At 36.7% G+C, this 17,036-nt stretch overlaps 2 protein-coding genes across 12 annotated transcripts in view; both read right to left on the bottom strand.

Annotated features, from left to right (window-relative positions):
- The window catches only part of ppfia1 (PTPRF interacting protein alpha 1), a 66,226-nt gene extending 64,080 nt beyond the window's left edge, over nt 1-2,146 (bottom strand). For all 11 annotated transcript variants that reach the window (XM_028442626.1, XM_028442633.1, XM_028442619.1 and 8 more), the window contains exon 1: nt 1,123-2,146. The gene's annotated coding sequence lies outside the window, so the exon portion shown is untranslated. The remainder of the gene's footprint in view (nt 1-1,122) is intronic.
- A 2,214-nt stretch (nt 2,147-4,360) lies between these two features.
- Nucleotides 4,361-12,567, bottom strand: LOC114460864 (uncharacterized). Its single transcript, XM_028442737.1, has 14 exons — nt 12,411-12,567; nt 10,902-11,107; nt 10,648-10,785; nt 10,242-10,380; nt 9,760-10,156; nt 8,881-9,022; nt 8,678-8,821; nt 8,527-8,601; nt 7,175-7,233; nt 6,722-6,912; nt 6,242-6,642; nt 5,429-5,528; nt 4,884-5,088; nt 4,361-4,793 (listed from the first exon to the last, which is right to left on the bottom strand). Exons 1-14 carry the CDS (start codon nt 12,534-12,536, stop codon nt 4,660-4,662), a joined length of 2,457 nt encoding a protein of 818 aa, XP_028298538.1. The 5' UTR covers nt 12,537-12,567; the 3' UTR covers nt 4,361-4,659.
- Between the last annotated feature and the right edge of the window lie 4,469 nt (nt 12,568-17,036).

Below are 17,036 nucleotides of genomic sequence, written 5' to 3'. Positions count from 1 at the left end.
ATGTGACCCCTGAGATAAAATTGAGTTTGTCATCACCTTAAGCAACATCATCCCATGGCCCAAATTAGCTGCTCTGGCGGGCCGGATTTGGCCCTCTGGCCTCGAGTTTGAAACTCATGAAAATGAGAGCGTGTTCGCTCAATGAGACTACTTGTATAAAGTTATATTGAAAAATAAACTGCACATGAGGTCAGGAGACAGAATAGAAGAAGACAAGAATACGCACAAACCTCTACTACAGTGTTATTCAACCTTGAGGTCATGACACCACGTGGGGTCACCTGAAATGACCAGTGATTGATGTACAAAATAAATTAAAAAAAAAAAAACATTAAAAAAAGTTGTTTTTTTAATTTATCATTCTTTTCAAAATTAAAACACAATCTTAAACAACTGTATTCTATATTTTCACTTTCTTAAATATAAATCTAAAATATAATAAAAAATGTACTCAACAATTACAAAAACAACACAATCGAGTAAAAACGATTATTTGAATAATAATAATAATAATAATGATAATACATATGTTTTATTAGCTAAATAAAACCAACTTCCATGATTTAGGATATCAACAAAGAATAATGGTCAGCACACACGAGAAAAACATAACGGAATAATATTTTAATCAATACTTTGCCCTTTTTTTAATTTATTTGCATTCAAATAATTATTTATTTATATATATGTTTTATGTTGACAAATAATCGTGATTTCAATTATGACTAAAATATTTGTGATTATTTTTTTCTATGATTGAGTAGCTCTATATATAATAAATAATAATATCACTAATCCTGGCTACTCCGTGTTTGTAATACAGTATAACAAACATAATGAAAAAGTAATTCAAGAAGGAAAAATAAAGTATTTGCGGTGGCCAGAATTCATTTTATTTTATTTTAAAATGGGTTCACGATCCAAAAAAGGTTGGGAACCACGTTATGGGCGAATATAAATTAATAATCCATAAATAGTTCAGAGTTTATAAGTGTGTGGAAAATAAACTTTGGAATTACATTTTTTAATCCAAGCCTGTTTGATTAATTTCAACAGTCTTTAAAGTACATGAATATTAACTATTGGGACATCAACATCTGGATCTGAACACTTTTGTCTCACCTTTGCAGACTGCTGTTATTCCACGTTACTCCGTAATCCAGGTTTTTGTGATGAAACAAACAGGATGGAGAAGAAATGGAGACTCCAAATCCACCTTTAGGCAGGTATCAGCTCCTCTCACAGGGGTTAAGGCTGTTGGAAAAGTGAAGGGTCCGATTCCTTGGAGGCCTACAAGGGAATTACTCCGAAAGTGACCAGAGGAAGTTTGGCCGGCTAACTCTGCATTTAGCACCGGGAGAGCTGGTGATTCTATCTGATCATATTTAGATCAAAATGTATATAAAGACCATCAACTAAAAAAAAGTCACCTTTCACAACAGGTAGAGGAGTATTGACGCAGTTTGGTGACGTGGTAACAGTCGTTAGCGCGGCTAGCTGCTGCGGCTAACCGGAAACAGAATTCTTTGGCTTGAAGACAGTATAAACTTGATAGCTTCGCTGCTAGCCTGCTAGTTAGCCAGCGATCACTAGTCTCGATTCAGCTAGAAAAAAGCTCCTGTATCCAAGCCGCTTTCTGTTTAAAAGTACATTCCGTGATTAAATATATAAAACGCCCTCGCTTTGCGTTATGTAAAGTGTAAAAATACAGTTTAAATTCCAAATATGGGACTCAAAGTTACTAGTCAGTGGCAGTAGCTAAGGTTAGCTTAGCATCGCGGCTGTGTGTAAAAAAACAAAACAAACAAAGTTCCAACTGAGGCTAAAACAAATTCATCCGCGTTTCAAACATTTAGGGGGTTTTCCTCTGCCGCCGTCCCGGTTGTGTCGGTAACTCCACCGGTCTGGTCCTGCACTGTCAGAGCAGCCGAAGGAGGGACTGTGAGCCCTGGCCAAGCGGGGCAAAGGAGCTTCTGGCCCGGAAGAGGTGTGTGTGTCCACCGTCCGGTTCTAGGTGCAAACCCCGAGTCCCTGATCGTTGAACCTCTGGCTCCGGGCCGGCGCTCGGTTGGCCCCGTAAACTCTCTGCAGGACCGAGACGGGGCACGAGCTACGTCACTGAACGAGGGCGGGGCTACAGCTTCCTGATGAATATATCTAAGCGCCATTTTTAAAACTCTCTGTCATGTGACTTTGGGTTCACCGCTTTGGTGATATTACGTCATAATTGTAATTAATTATCATATGCATTGTGGGAGGAAGTGAGAGAACATGCAAACTGCACACAGCAAGTTCTAGTAGGTTAGTGAAGGCTTTTGGAGCTCTCATCCAAAATAGTTCAAATTTCCCGATTTGATTCTGATTAATGAAATCTCGATTTAATTACAAACCGATTATCGATTATCAACGATTATCAATTACATTTTCCAATTATTGCCGATTATTGCTTATGAATTATTTTCTGACTAAACTTCACTGCACCTTCACGGTAATTTAAATATCCAAATGAGGAGGACTTGCCTAGTCTGTATTACAGTTTGAAAAGTGTAAATATTAAATCTTTGGAATAATCGTCAAAATCATTAATTGAAATAACTAACAAAAGTTTATAAAATAAATAAAACGATTAATTGATTGATTTATTTTCAACCCTGAGTTCAATATGTGTATTGTATTGTGCCTAAATTTGTTCTTGCAGAATGGAACTTTTATCAAACAACCTTATCAAAATACTTCCTCTTCACTTTTACATACTGTATATGTAGCTGAAAATAGATAGATAGATAGATAGATAGATGACTATACCATGGTATTACCATTAATAAATGTTGAGTTAGTTTACAAGTAGAACATATAATATTTTTGATATAAATTGTTGAGGGAATCTTGTGATGAATTTGAACGGTTTTTAAAACATGTTCGAAAACTTTGTCGTGAAATATAATTTAATTTAAACTGCGTTGACAAAGATGTAGTGGTGAAAATAATGTGCACAGAAATAAATGGACCAACACCGCCATCTGATGGTACCTCAGTGTTATGGAGGGCCAAACCTGCCAGAATTAAAAATAAATAATAAATATAAGTAAAAAATAAAAACGAAAATGAAAAAAATATTCCTGTATTTTTGTGTTTTCAGTCTTTGTATGCAAACAAATAAAGTTATTTGTAGCTGGTGTAGACTTTATAGCTAATACATATTAATACTAATGAAAAACAAGATCATGTTAGTGAATGATAAATGAGTCTAATTCACACCTAGTAAAATGCATGATTGTACGGTATGTTACATTGTATGGAGGAACAAATCTGCCAAAATTTAAAATATACAAAGTAAAAATAAAAACGAAAATTAAAATAAACTTGCAAAAATTATATACAAATAAATAATAAAATTGGAAACAAATGTAAAAATAAAAATACATCATTTCAAAAATGTATGTAAAATAATTTATATAAATAAATAAACTGAAGTGATTCTTTTTTTTTTTTTTTTAGAAATCATTAAATATCAATGAATAAATAAGTGTTTTGCTCTCACATTTACTTAATTATTGCTGCATACACTGTCAGCAAGAAATGCAGCATAAAATACAATGCAATTTTTATTTTTATTTTTTTGCTGTTTTAAGTGTTTTTGGTTGAACTGTTTACCTATCAATCAATCAATCAATCAATCAGATGTTTACTATTGATCGAGTTGTTGATGTAGTTAATGAACGTTCACATGAGACGAAATCCAATCAAAAGTGTGTTTTTGGAAACTACAGACTAATTGGGAAAGTAAAAATGTCAAAAGCTGAACTAAAAAGAAGAGCAGATGTGTGGACAAACTTTACATTTACTTTTATTTATTTATATATTACAATGTAACATATTGTACAATCATGCATTTTTTGAAGTGTGAATTACACTCATTTTCCATTCACTAACATGTCTTGTTTTATATACAGTATATCATTAGTAGCTATAAATAATGTCTACACCAGTTTGTAGAGCTACAAATAACTTGTTTTGTGTGTACAAAGACCAAAAACACAAAAATACATTTTTTTTTTTTAAATTAAAAGGTAATTTGCAATACAATTCAACCCTATTAATACAATCATTAACTGAATGCAAAAACAAACATGTAAAATTAAACGTAGGTTAAGAATCCATTTTCACAATTATTCTGACAGAAATGTTTTATTTAAAAAATATTATTTTTAGAGGAGTGTTAATATATTATTAATTGCACATCTTATGTTTTGATATGATTATTTTTTACTCATTTCACGCTTCAAAGGGGGGTTTGACAGAAAAAAAAGAAACACAATTTAAATTTACTTAGATTATCAGAAAAAAGAATAAACAAACATGAAATGAATCCTTTTTATTTAACAAGAATAATACAATCTTTTAACATTATTATATACTTTCACTATATTAATAGAACCCATGAAGGCCTTTCTCTTGATTATGTCATAAAGAAGAATAGAAAAATACCATGAGCTTGACTAAATGCTCAAAATTACAGACATAATGTACATTATGAGTTTGATGATTAGAGATTAGAAAATGTATGTGTATTTTCTCTTTTTTTACAAGAAGAAATAAAGAGTTTATAATTGACAAGAACCATCTGTGTGTGAAGTTGGATTGAACCAAGGCCAATCTCTAACTTTCAGTGACAGGAAGGCGTTGATATTTGATGCTTGATGTTTTGATTTTGTAGAAAATCAATCCACAGATCATACCAACAGCTGCGAGGGCACAGCCAGAGAGGAAGACCAGGGTCAGGTTCAACCCTCCTGGGAACAACAGCAGCACAGCACAGATTTACAAACGGGGAATCAAACCTGGAACTTCCATCACGAAGGAGAAAATCCTTTGTTACGTACCTGAGCTTACTCTTCCATCAGTGGACCTCTTCAAGCGCAGAGGACCCTGGGAGATGAAGTGATTCATGCTTTGAATGACTGTGTCCCTCTTGTGGCGGTGATGGGAATTGTGAGTGTTGGTCCATGGGGCGTTCGTGCACCCCTGGGAGCACCGAGTGTTGGGGTTTCCTGCTTCACATATCACGACAGAGCAGCTGATGTACACCTGAACACAACCAACAACACATACACTTACTTCCTGACCTGCTCCCTGCTTGAAGAAAGCACTTTTTAGAATATTCAGCCTAGACGTACGTCAGCCAAACCTCAGGGTTTAGTTTCTCTTTAAACACTGCAGTGACTAGAAAAACAACTGGTGTCTGGAAGTTACAATGGTTGAATTGGTGATATCCATTTCTAATTCTTCTGCTCTGACAAATAAATCGTCTCACAAGTTTCTTTGGTCGTTACAACTTCTATACAAAGGATTGCGACATTCTTTGCACATGTGTGATTAGAAGCTTTAAAGCAGGTCCCTCAGTGAGACCACAGAGTCCAGTACAGACCTGATCTTGTAAGCCGATGAACTGGAAGGCCTCTATGCTGAACTGAAAACGATTTTTATCTTCAGAGTTGTAGATCACGACTGTGGGGTCCACATTGCAGCTGATAGGAGGAAAAAACAGAAGAGCTGAGTGCTATCTAAAAATCACAGAAATAAATTATATCTAAAAGGAATGAGTGATCAAGTAGACCCAAGTTGGTCAGTTAATTAGTTGGTTGGTTGGTTGGTTGGTGGTTTACTGATTGGTTGATTAATCATTTCCTCAGTGTGTTCATATCATTGACTGGTCAGTTGTTTGTCAAGTTGGACAGATGGTTGATTAGTTGCTTTGGTCAAATGGGTGGTGAAGTCATATTGGTTGGGTTTATTTGTTGAAGGGGTTAGATAGTTAATAACCTTTTTGGTCATGATCGATTGATTTTTTTGTTTGTTTGTTTAATCGGTCTGTTTATTAGTTGATCAGTGGGATCACTGACCAACTATATGGCTGGCTGATGAGTGTTTGGGTTTGTAACTCTGCTTGAAAATCATTCAGTTGGTTCGTCTGATTATTAGATGATTGGCCAACAGTGAAATAAGTTTTTTTTATGAAATAAATAGAGGGTTGAGTAAAATTAACATATCACAACAAAGTTGTGAGAAAAAGAGACTATTCAAAGAAAAATCTAATCTGGAACAAGACGAATGTGCACACACTCTGCAGAAGCTATGAGCTGGAGTCAAAGCTGGCCTTGTCAACCTATGTACAAACACTGTACTCACAGCAAAGCCTGTTTTAGAGCCGCTGGTCCCATTAGAACCTTCTCCTGCTTACCCATTTTCAATAATAGAGTAGGTTGGAGTGTAGCTCGGGTTGTCGTACGGTGCTGCTCTGCAGGACTCCACAAACATCTCAGTGTTGTTGACTGAACTCTGGGCTTCAATCTGCATGTAGATCCTGGCTCCTAGCTCATACTCCAGTGGATAAGAGTTAGGGTCGATCATGGTGTGGAACTTGTTGTCGGGGTAAAACTCAAACTGGTACGTGAAAGTTCCAAACCCTCTCTCCCACACAACGGTTTTCTTACGATGTCCAGTGAAGCTCAGAGTCACATTTCCCCTTTTGGGATACTGACAGTAAAACTGCAACTCTAACAGGTGCTTCCTTGTGATCAGGTCAGTGATGTCATCTACCGTTGTGATCTCATTCTTAAAAATAAGGTTATCATCATCCTCCTGCAGAGAAAAGGAAGATGCACTAAAGTTTAAAAAAACAAATCTGATAGAAGAGCAAATGAAACAATGGACCCTGTACCTCGATCTGAGTCCCACAGGCGTTCAGGGGGACGACTCCAATGATGTGGGTGCTGTTAGAGTTAGTCTTCAGGCTGCAGACGGTGTTTAACGGGTCATTGAGACGCAGATGATCTTCATCAAGTCCAACTAAGGAAGACTTCTTCACTTCTACTTGCATTGAGGATTCTTTGCAGATGACATTAGCTTTGACTGAAACAAAAGACTTATAAGAGTCACAACTGGGAAGTCCATGCATTCTATATGTAGAAAGAAACCTGCATTTCATTTGATTTATGCTTCGCCAGTACACAATGACAAATGGTCTGAACATAAACTGATTTACTAACTTTCTTTCTGTTACAAGAACTTTAAATTGTTTTGTAAGCTACATTCTTTTCACCGATTAAGCAATACTATATGTGTAGGTTTGCAGTTCACCAAACAATAAAGTCAAATACACTGTCTGACTCACCTTGACTCTTCACAATTTTCAGCAGAACACATCTCATTTCAGATTGATAGATTCCTGACCTAACAGACAAGAAATAAAAATGAATATAGGAAGATAAAATGAGGAAAATGGCGTCTTTTGTTTCCCTTGAGGAGCTGCTGAACACGTAGCAGTGCATACATACTACTGGAAAAAGAGACAATGGTCCATCTCACTGAGTTAATTAGCAAAAGAAATGTGTCATGATAGGAATTCTACAGCTGCAATGATTAGCAAATAAATCGAGCCAGTCACCTGTGTGCAAAACAGCAGCTGTTAGCGTTCAAAGGCAGAATTCAAACGGCTGTCAAAAATTCAGTTAACTTCTTCAGACAAAAATACACAAATTACATCTAGGCGATGGGAACGTGAGCTGGGATTAGACCGTCGTGAGACAGGTTAGTTTTACCTTACTGATGATCTGTTGTTGCAATCGTAATCCTGCTTTGATTTTAGATTTAAAAAACAAATCTAAAAATAAATAAAAAATGTATGTGTAGAACAATCTAAAGATGTGCTACGTTTAGTGTCAGTTTTACAGTTTTGGGGGGAAAAAAGAGAGATGGACTTCATGATTTGAAATAGGTTTAATTGCACATATCGCTTCACCTTAATTAATGCAAGTCCCTGCCACCAGGGGCGGATCTAGAAAAAATTCAATGGGGTGGCAAGAGGGGGGCAGGAATTTTTTAGAGGTGGCAACATATAGCAGACATACATAAAGAATACTGAATTATAGGGCCGGGTATCGCCAGGAATCTCGTGATGCAATATATTGCAATATTTTTTTGCCCGCGATAACGATATTATCACGATAATCAATATATTTCAGGAAAATTAATCCACGATACATCACAATAACTGTCACTGAAGAAATTCAGAATTTATCTACTGCACTAAATCCATTTCACAGGAATTACAAAATATTGTCAATCAATTTCACTTGAATGACAGCCAAGTGTATACAGCACAGTATAAGAAGTCTAAATGCAGTTTTATGGCATGATTAAAATGAGCCTGTGCAATATTATTTCTTAAAGGCTCCATTAATGACTTATCTTACAAATGGTACAAATTTTTTACAAACGGTAATGCTAACTCATTGCTTCATACAGCAATGTAGACATAATAGGCCTATGTCTAATTGTCTAAACCTATTTTCATGTGTACAGTGATCTAGTGGGTTTTTATTCAGTATTTCAGACCAAAATACTCCATTTTCAGCCTCTGGATATTTGCAGTAGTCGTAGATGAGTTACTAAATCTACATGATTTATCTGTTGATCTTTACATTGCTGCAAACATTGGTGTTGGGGTGTGTGAGGGTGTCTTACTGGGAAGAGGGCGTGGCGTGATGATGGTGATGAGTTACGTAATATGGATTGGTTGGATTCCCATAAGTCGATGTCCTGAAAAATTAGAAAAATCTAAGATTTCTTCAACCATGTCTTTACTTTCTGTACAAGAGCTAAACACAAGACTTACCAGCTGAATGATTCAACAGCAAAGCATACTGCGTAATATTGTCCCAGGTCATCAGTACTTGGAGTAAAACTAATGACAAACTCATCGTGTGTTGTTCTGCGCTTGGTAATATTCAACGGCCCACTGATGATGATGTCAAAGATCCTGTTGGAGAGACCATGTTAACTAAAGTCTTTTCTTCTGCAGAACTATGTTTCACGTACAATGTATAGGCAGCCTGTGCTTTGACTCGAATCTCCACTATTTTGTCCGGCTCGCCATTGATGACTGCTCCATTTTCTGGTGTTGGGTGCACAAACTTTGGTATGTAGAAACCCTCTTGACAGGATGGAGCCGGCGGGTCAACTGTAGATTTAAAAGGATATGTGGAGTTGGTAAGGAGCTGTTGACCAGTTAAGCCATATATACTGCTCAGCCAAACATTCCAGCCAATGAAAATGGAACACAGGAAAGGAAATGAGGACATAATTAATGTGATGATGATGAGCCCCACAAAGGGCATATCAACATCATCAGCATGGAGTTTGTAATTTCTGACAAGTAGTACATAAATCAGAGGTAACCACACTTAAGTGAAAAAATAAAAAAATAAAAGTAGCCTTTCTATGCTGAAGGTTTTTTGATTGCTGTGTTTAAATGATTATTGACAACAGTCCACACATATTTCAGTGATTTAGTAAGCTACACAGCAGCAAGATCTCAAATCAGCAAGATGTTGCATTTTTAATGTACATGGTGGGCTTGGGTTAAGTTGTGCCAAAAGGCCCGAGTTAAGTTGTACCAGTGGAACAACTTACCTTCTAACCTTTTCAAGCACCTGATTGTTTACAGTCTTTAAACCATGCCATCATGTATCATTCAAGATTACAATTGTAAAAAAGAAACTCAATCACTGAATGTTACCATTCCACTGTCGTCCCCTTGTTTTAAAGACACTTTAAGTAAAAACAGGCACAACTCAACCCACTCTCCCCAAGTAATCACAAATGCAGCATTGGGCCTAAAGTAGTTGCATAGCTATTCCACACCCCTGGGCAGCGTAAGAATGTTAAAGACACTGCAGTATAGTAGAAGTCTCTTACTGAGCACAGAGAACTGCAGTGGTAGTTTACTGAATGGACTGAAGACGGTGTTATGCCCTGGTGTCGTCATAGGAGGAGTAGTAGTAGGGTGTTGCCACCACATCAAGTTTTGGTTGGGGAAGGTTGTGGTTGGGTATGGGGTTGTGGTTGTCTGGGTGGATGATGGTGCTTGTGTAGTTTGACCAACATGAAACATGGGCCCCCACCACCATGGAGTTGTTGCTGGGGTTTGTGCTGCTCTCTTCCTCCTCCTGGCAGTCATTGGATGTCTGTGGGATCGTGTTCCGTCCTTGTAGATCAGATCCATGTGTTTCGTAGAAAAGTCCTCCACAACCATCTCAAAAGCATAAACTCTGGGGTTAGCAGAGGCATATTGGTACTGTATAGTGCAGGAATCCTGTCGAGGACATTACAGTATTATGGGTGATCATGTATTAGCACAGTTACCAGTGATGTTATGGTATTTTACAATTGAAACTAACCTGATCTAAGTTGAATCCTGAGGGTCGGTTACATGCATTACACTCTGAATATCTACTATTTCCATATCTGCATCGGACTCTGTCACCATCAGGATCAAAAGAGATCAGCTTGTATGTGCGAGGGCAGTTCTGAGGAACTCTGGAACAAATGATGATAATAATGATAATAAAGCAAACACTAAAAACCAATGCAGAAAAACATGAACCCAAATCCCAACAAGGCAAGTTAAATGCACCAAGAATGAGTTGAAGATAGAGGATGAATGTGTTTTAAACTTCCAGACCTAAAGGACTATTCAGACTGACAGCATGTGAAGAAAAATTAACAAACATGTTGAATAATAACTTTTCAATGATGTTGTAATTATCTAATAACTTCATACAGCTTTGTCTGAATGACGCTAACCTTAGAAAAGGAAGGATTGCGATTGCTGGGGATTTGTTTGGTTTTCCGGTGTCAGATCTTCTCCCAAGATTTATCAAACTGGTCCATTGCCAGTAACTGGCACCATTACGTGTTTGAATCCAGCAACAGGAATATACCCTGTTTCAAGAGAAAAAACAAAGTGTGCATCAACTTCAAAACTCTGTGTGTGTGCGTGTGTGTGTGTGTGTCGAGAGAGAGTAAAGTTTAATTCAGAATTTAAGAATGAAATGCACCTCATTTCAAAAGGTTTGTCGTCCCTCACAGCCCAAACTGATAACTCTTCAGTTTCACACCATTTGTTGTTGTACCGTGGAGTGTTCGTGCTCTGATCAATGACTCCATTTTGCACCTGCAGAACCTGATTACAGTGTCCTCCGGTACAGTAGGGCCTTTGTTGGTGGGTACATCCATCAAAGGTCGATCTTCTGCGAACTTCCACCTGAAGGAAAAACATTTGGTTAGTCTTTATTTCTTGATATCACTGTATTAGTAATATGTGATTGTTAAATACCACAGGCTGTCCTTCAATGTTCACACTCTTCTTTCTAAAATGCTTGAGGTTGACTTGCCCAATTAATTGCTCACATGGATGGATAACAATATGTAGAGGACAAGCTGCTCTATCAAACACCCCTTGCTGGACCGGCGTGGCCATATATGCTGACAAGGCAATAACCTAAAGCGGTACTTTCTCAAGGGCGGCAAAATGGGACATTGGAAAAGAGACATAAGTACAATCTTTGCAAAACAAATGCCGGCAGGCTAAATCATTCAGTGGTGATCACATAGTGATAGACAGGAATGTGTCAATCACACACACATGCTCCACCCATATACGCCCCTTCTATTATGTCCAGGTCATTGGAAACACCAGCATTAAAAGTTCTAGGCTGACAGTATACAATGTATAGGATAGATTTTTTTTTCATTATTATTATTTGGAAAAGGATTGGCTGTCGTAAAGGAATGTGCCATAAATATTTTAAAACAAGGTTATTGCCTTATTTAGATGCACAGGAAAATTCTTGAAAATGAGAAAACCAAATCTGAAAACCGAAACACAGAAAGAAATGTACATTAAGATTTATTTTATTCAGATAACTTTTTTTAGGAAATTTACTATTTTGACAGAACTGTCAAGTTGGCGATGCCCAGAAAGGACACATCAAAGCGATCAGCAGACACCTCTGAGGAAGACTGGCAGTTGAAAGACAAAACATGTTAAGAGATCAAAGTAAATTGCCTGAAAAAAGGTCTGAATAAAAGAAACCTTAACACATTATTTAAAAAGAAGACAAAATAAACTTGCTGGAATTATTACAGAAATAAACAGCAATTATTAATACTCTTGCACTTCTGGCTATGGACGTGTACTAACACACTAAAATTAAAGCATTGCAACTGCATGAATTAATATTAATGTCAAATAATAAATTTGTTATATATATGAAAACATTTATTTAGCATTGACATTCCAACAATGCACAATAAACTGTAAATAAAATGCTAAATAAAATGTTTAACTTGACCCCACTAATGTATACATTAAATCATAATGTACAGGCCTAGAACTGACTGGGCTGCTGAAAAATGTTACAATTAAATATGTTTTCTCATAGAAACACAAAGTGCATTGAAGTTCATAGTTTTGTTAATAATAATAATAATTATACTACTACTACTACTAATAATAATAATAATCAGTAGCAAGAAAAAGTAAGAAGCATGATGAAGTAACTGACCTTTGTTGATCCATCGGAGTTGTTTCCTTTGCAATTGAAGGTCATGGAAGCCCCATAATAATGAGACGTGGACACCAGTGAAGCCAGAAGCAGCTGGAGCAGCGGGATGACCAGTAGAGACACCATGATGCCTCAGACTGTGCTCCCATCAACCCAGAGCACCTTTATACACCTGCTGCTGGCACACGTGCCAAGTTTATCACTATGTGGGCAACTGGGAAACTGGTTTGGCAAGGCTAGACTTCCCAGCAAGACAACACAGTCTGGTAAATGTTAAACCATACTTTAATAATTGATCTGAGAAGCAAGTAACTTGTCATAGAATGACATTTTTATTATTCTTCCTCATCCCATTGGTGCCTGTGGGGGCTGGCTCATCATCTTTTGGACCACTCACTTCGTCCTGGTTCCAGCCTCCATCCCACCTGGTTCCTCAGATGCCTCCATCAACACAGCCTATAAGAACCCCCGGCTTTTCCTCTACCAGCTGCCAGATTGTCTCTATGCCATATCTAGTTGGCAGATTATCTTGTAAAGATTTCTTAGAAGGTGGAAAGATTTTTTACACTAGTTTTCAGACCCTTTTCGTAATCAGCTAATCAACCCAGTTTGATCATCTGTTGTGTAGCTCTTGGGGATACTGCAACACATTGGGTGAAGACTAGCTGAAGATGTCCATGCATCATTTTCATGAGTGTAGAGTATGAATTTGAAAAGACAAATTCAAGGTTAAAAAGAGGCTGATCTTTCTGACATTCTGATGGAGGCATCAGACAAGTTCACACCTCAAACCAAACAAATATCTTTAATTCCATTCCTGCACTTCAAGCTCTTTCCTGTCCATTAATTTGATCATTCTAATTCACATTGTGGCCAGATTACAGTTATCCTGAACATTTGGGATATTTTACTGATGGGGAAGTTTAATGAGTATATCTTTGCATTTTGTACCACAAGTTTTCTCAACAAACAGCAGAACCCACTACTGCTACTGTAACCGCTGAACAGAAACCAGGTAAGGATAATTGAGTTTGTTCACTTGGGTTTTCTCACTGTGTTTATTTTTAGAATTAAAGTACCTGGATAACTACAGTTCATTGGTGTGTGTCACCAGTGTTGGGCAAGTAACTTTCAAAATGTAATACATTACATACTAGCAGTTACTGTCATTTAAAAGTAATTCGTTACATTCCAATGTTACTGTCTCTGAATTGTAATGCGTTACATTACTTTTGAGTTACTTTCACCAAAATAATCGCAGAAGTATGACTAGCATTCTAAAATGCTAAAATATAGTTTATTGCAGCTGGTTACATATCCAGTGGAAGGTGATGGAAGGAAATCATTCCTGCCTGTGGTGATCAAACTGTATAATTCATCACTGTAACCTCACAACTTGATTGTTGTAAATATCTGTATCATATTTGTATATAATTTGTATATTATTATTATTATTACTTACTTTATTTTTTACTACTGTAATGCGTGTGTATCTGATCCTTGATTTTAACAGTCTTTTACGTAATTATACACTTATTTAATGTATTCTTTCTTTCGTCTTTGTTAAACGTTTTATTCTTTATTTGTGATTTTTCTTAAATGGCTGTACCATAAGCAATTTCCCCCTGGGATTAATAAAGGAATTCTGATTCTGATTGTGATGTGGTATAGCATAATGACTGTGTGGGCTACTAACAACTTAATATAATAGGCACAGTGAAGTCTCATGGTACAACACAATAAGTAACAATGATCGTGAGAATCACAAAAGCAGACAAAGTTAAAGTCTGGTGAGTTATGATGATACTCATATGAAACACAATAGAGCTAGAAACAACTATAATGTAACCTATAACCTTATGACATGACACAATCTCTTTCTTCTTGTTTCTATTCTTTTATTCTCTTTTAATTAAATCTCACAGCAGAAAACTGGCATGAACTAGGATTGGTAGCCTTTTAAATGTTGCATGTTAATTTACAGTATCTGTCGCCTTTTTTACTGCGCTGTTTTTTAGTGCGCTGTTTTTTAGTGCTGCGAACATGGTAAAATTGTAACTATTTTATTTGAGCGCTCAAAACAAACCAGTCAAAAGATGACATGACCACCAGTGAAAGTGGTTTTTTCTGTACTTTTGTCCTCTGCTCTCTTTCTCTTCGCCACACCCGCATCTCTCTCTGTCAACTTGGTGTTAGCGTGGCACTGGTCCAGGTGTTTCTTCAAGATACTGGTGCTGTTTTTCACATCTCAGGTTAAAATGCGTGTTACTGAGATTTGTAACAGTTATAGTATTACCAAAATGTTATGAGTTACATTACTGCTTTACAGTAAAAAGTTATACATTTCTGTAATTGCGTTACTTGTGTAACGCGTTACTCTCAACACGAGTCGTCAAACCACATTATTTTTATGTTTACAGTGGTGGAAGCAGGAAATAAAAAGACTTGCATGTACAACAAAAGGATCTCTTCTTACTGGTATGTCTCGTATCTTTAGATGCAGAACATATCTTAAACAATACGCTGATGCTGGGAACCACCTGAAACCAGTTTGGAGAACAACATCGTCAACCTCTGTACAGAAAGAAAACATCTGATTGACTGGCATCAGTTTGAGTAAACACAGTTTGGCCTGGTATGTTAAGTTAAGGTTTCATTTATTCAGACAAGGTTTTTCAGGACATTTTTCATCTCCTGACATGTTTAGACGGTCAACTGTCAGTCTTTGTCAGAGGAGTTCCTGTAAAACCAAAGTTTTCTTAGTTAGCATTGTTTTTAACAAATCGTTGTGATTCAACAGGTAGCAAGATGGAGGGAAAATGACATGCAGTTCTAACGTCGCTTACATTTGAAAAGTCTGCTCTATCGCTTCTTATCCAGACAAATGTACTCAGGAAGGAGGAGATCAACCAATGAGCAGAAAAAGTCAGGGTTTGATAAAACTTAAATGAAAGAAAATAAATTATTCTTGGTTGTTACAAATAACTTCAACAAGGTAAACTTGCGCTTAGGAGCAAAAAAAACAACCAGGAGGAGGAAAACCGGCTCGTCCATGAGAGACGTGTCCACCATAAGCTAGGTTTCCATTACCCTTGGAAATGCGCAAAATCTAAATAGGGCAATAAAAACTGATAATAAAAATACCTGAATTTTGAAAAGCACTCACAAATATTTACTTTTATGTCTAATATATAAGATAGGTAATGTAACAAAAACAATTTATATTTACAAATACTTTGTTTGATGAAACTACATTAGTAAAAGTAAAAAGTAAAAGATATAACTTGATAGTATAATACTAAAATACTAATGATGCTAAATACTCTTTTAGATAAAACTACACCATTCAGACCCTCAACTAAAAACAAAAGTTTTATTTGTTAATATGAACTCATTTTATTTGGTTGTGTTGTCATTAAGCAATAGCAGTTCCTTATGAGTCACTGTCAAGCTGTTTTATTCATATTAAAGCGAGGCCAACACTATTGTTTTCAAAAGGTTAAGGTTAGGCATTCCTCAGCTGTCAGACTGAATTATGTCAGAAAGAAATTGTGCTTAAATAACATTTTACAAATTTTGAGTAAAATGTAGCTAAATCACTTAAAATCTGTAGATTATCAGCTGAGTGGACAATGAAGAAACAAAAAAAAACATTAATTAAAGAAGGAATTTCTAAATGTAGGACGTGTGTTTCTCGTGACACAAAAACAATTCACAGATGATTCAGATTAGATGGAAACATTAGATGTGTTTTATTTACAGCTAATGAAAAGTAAATACAACTTGGAAACCCCAACAAGCCTCATGAATAAATAACGAAGCCAAGCTCCAGGTGAAACAGTAATTGTGTTGCCAACTTCCTGATAGAATTCGTGTGAAATTCATCTATTAGTGCGAGAGTGAAACAGCCGAAACAGGCTTGGCTGTTTCTAACTGATATGACAGAGTTTCTTTTAGTTATTAGAACATAAACCCGTTGTTCTGAAGAAACAACATTATAGAACACAAAGATGCTTTAAGACTCAAACAAACTCGGCCGGATTTCTCGCGGATTCCATTTTGCGGGTGTCCGCCCGAGTATGTTTGAGCCTTTATGGTAAGTTCGCACCAAACGCGTTTTGGGCATCAAAATCGTGCCTCATGTGCGTAGTTTGTAGCTTGTGCTCATTGAATACAGACACTTTTTTTTCACCTTGTCTGCACATGCTGTCAAAGGTCAACTCTACAAGAAGTGCAATCTTTTTAAGACAGCAATGCCATGTTTTATTATTGCAATTAAATAAATTAATTTATTTTATTGCATAATTGTGACCATCACCAGCCTTCCCAAAGGAAGGGGAAGAAATACTTTATTAAAAGGGAGGACGCAAAAAGAGAAGGCAGTGTTACACCTAGGTGAGGGGGTGTGAGGGAGGGGTAGGGGGAAGGGAACAGGGAGGAGAGACTCGAGATGGTAAATGGAAAGGGTGGGAGAGTGAGTTGTGAAGTTGTAGTTGTGTATATTGAGCTTATTGTGTTATGTACTCAAGCCAGTCTGGTGATAAGTGTGAAGCTTAGGTATAATGGTGGTGGCTGTGGACAGAGGGAAGGAGTGAGTGGTAATACCTAAAACAGGTATTTGGGATC

This window comes from Gouania willdenowi, chromosome 3, assembly GCF_900634775.1.
Source record: "Gouania willdenowi chromosome 3, fGouWil2.1, whole genome shotgun sequence".
In the NCBI taxonomy this organism is placed as follows: domain Eukaryota; kingdom Metazoa; phylum Chordata; class Actinopteri; order Blenniiformes; family Gobiesocidae; genus Gouania; species Gouania willdenowi.
This window is presented reverse-complemented; position numbering and strand designations above follow the sequence as displayed.

Excerpts from the sequence above, each read along its gene's own strand:
- LOC114460864 (XM_028442737.1), bottom strand. The coding sequence starts at position 12,536 with ATGGTGTCTCTACTGGTCATCCCGCTGCTCCAGCTGCTTCTGGCTTCA. Across the intron at positions 10,786-10,901 it reads GACAAACCTTTTGAAATGAG|GGTATATTCCTGTTGCTGGA; the intron begins GTGCATTTCATT and ends CTCTTGAAACAG. Across the intron at positions 9,023-9,759 it reads ACTGCAGTTCTCTGTGCTCA|TTGACCCGCCGGCTCCATCC; the intron begins GTAAGAGACTTC and ends TTAAATCTACAG.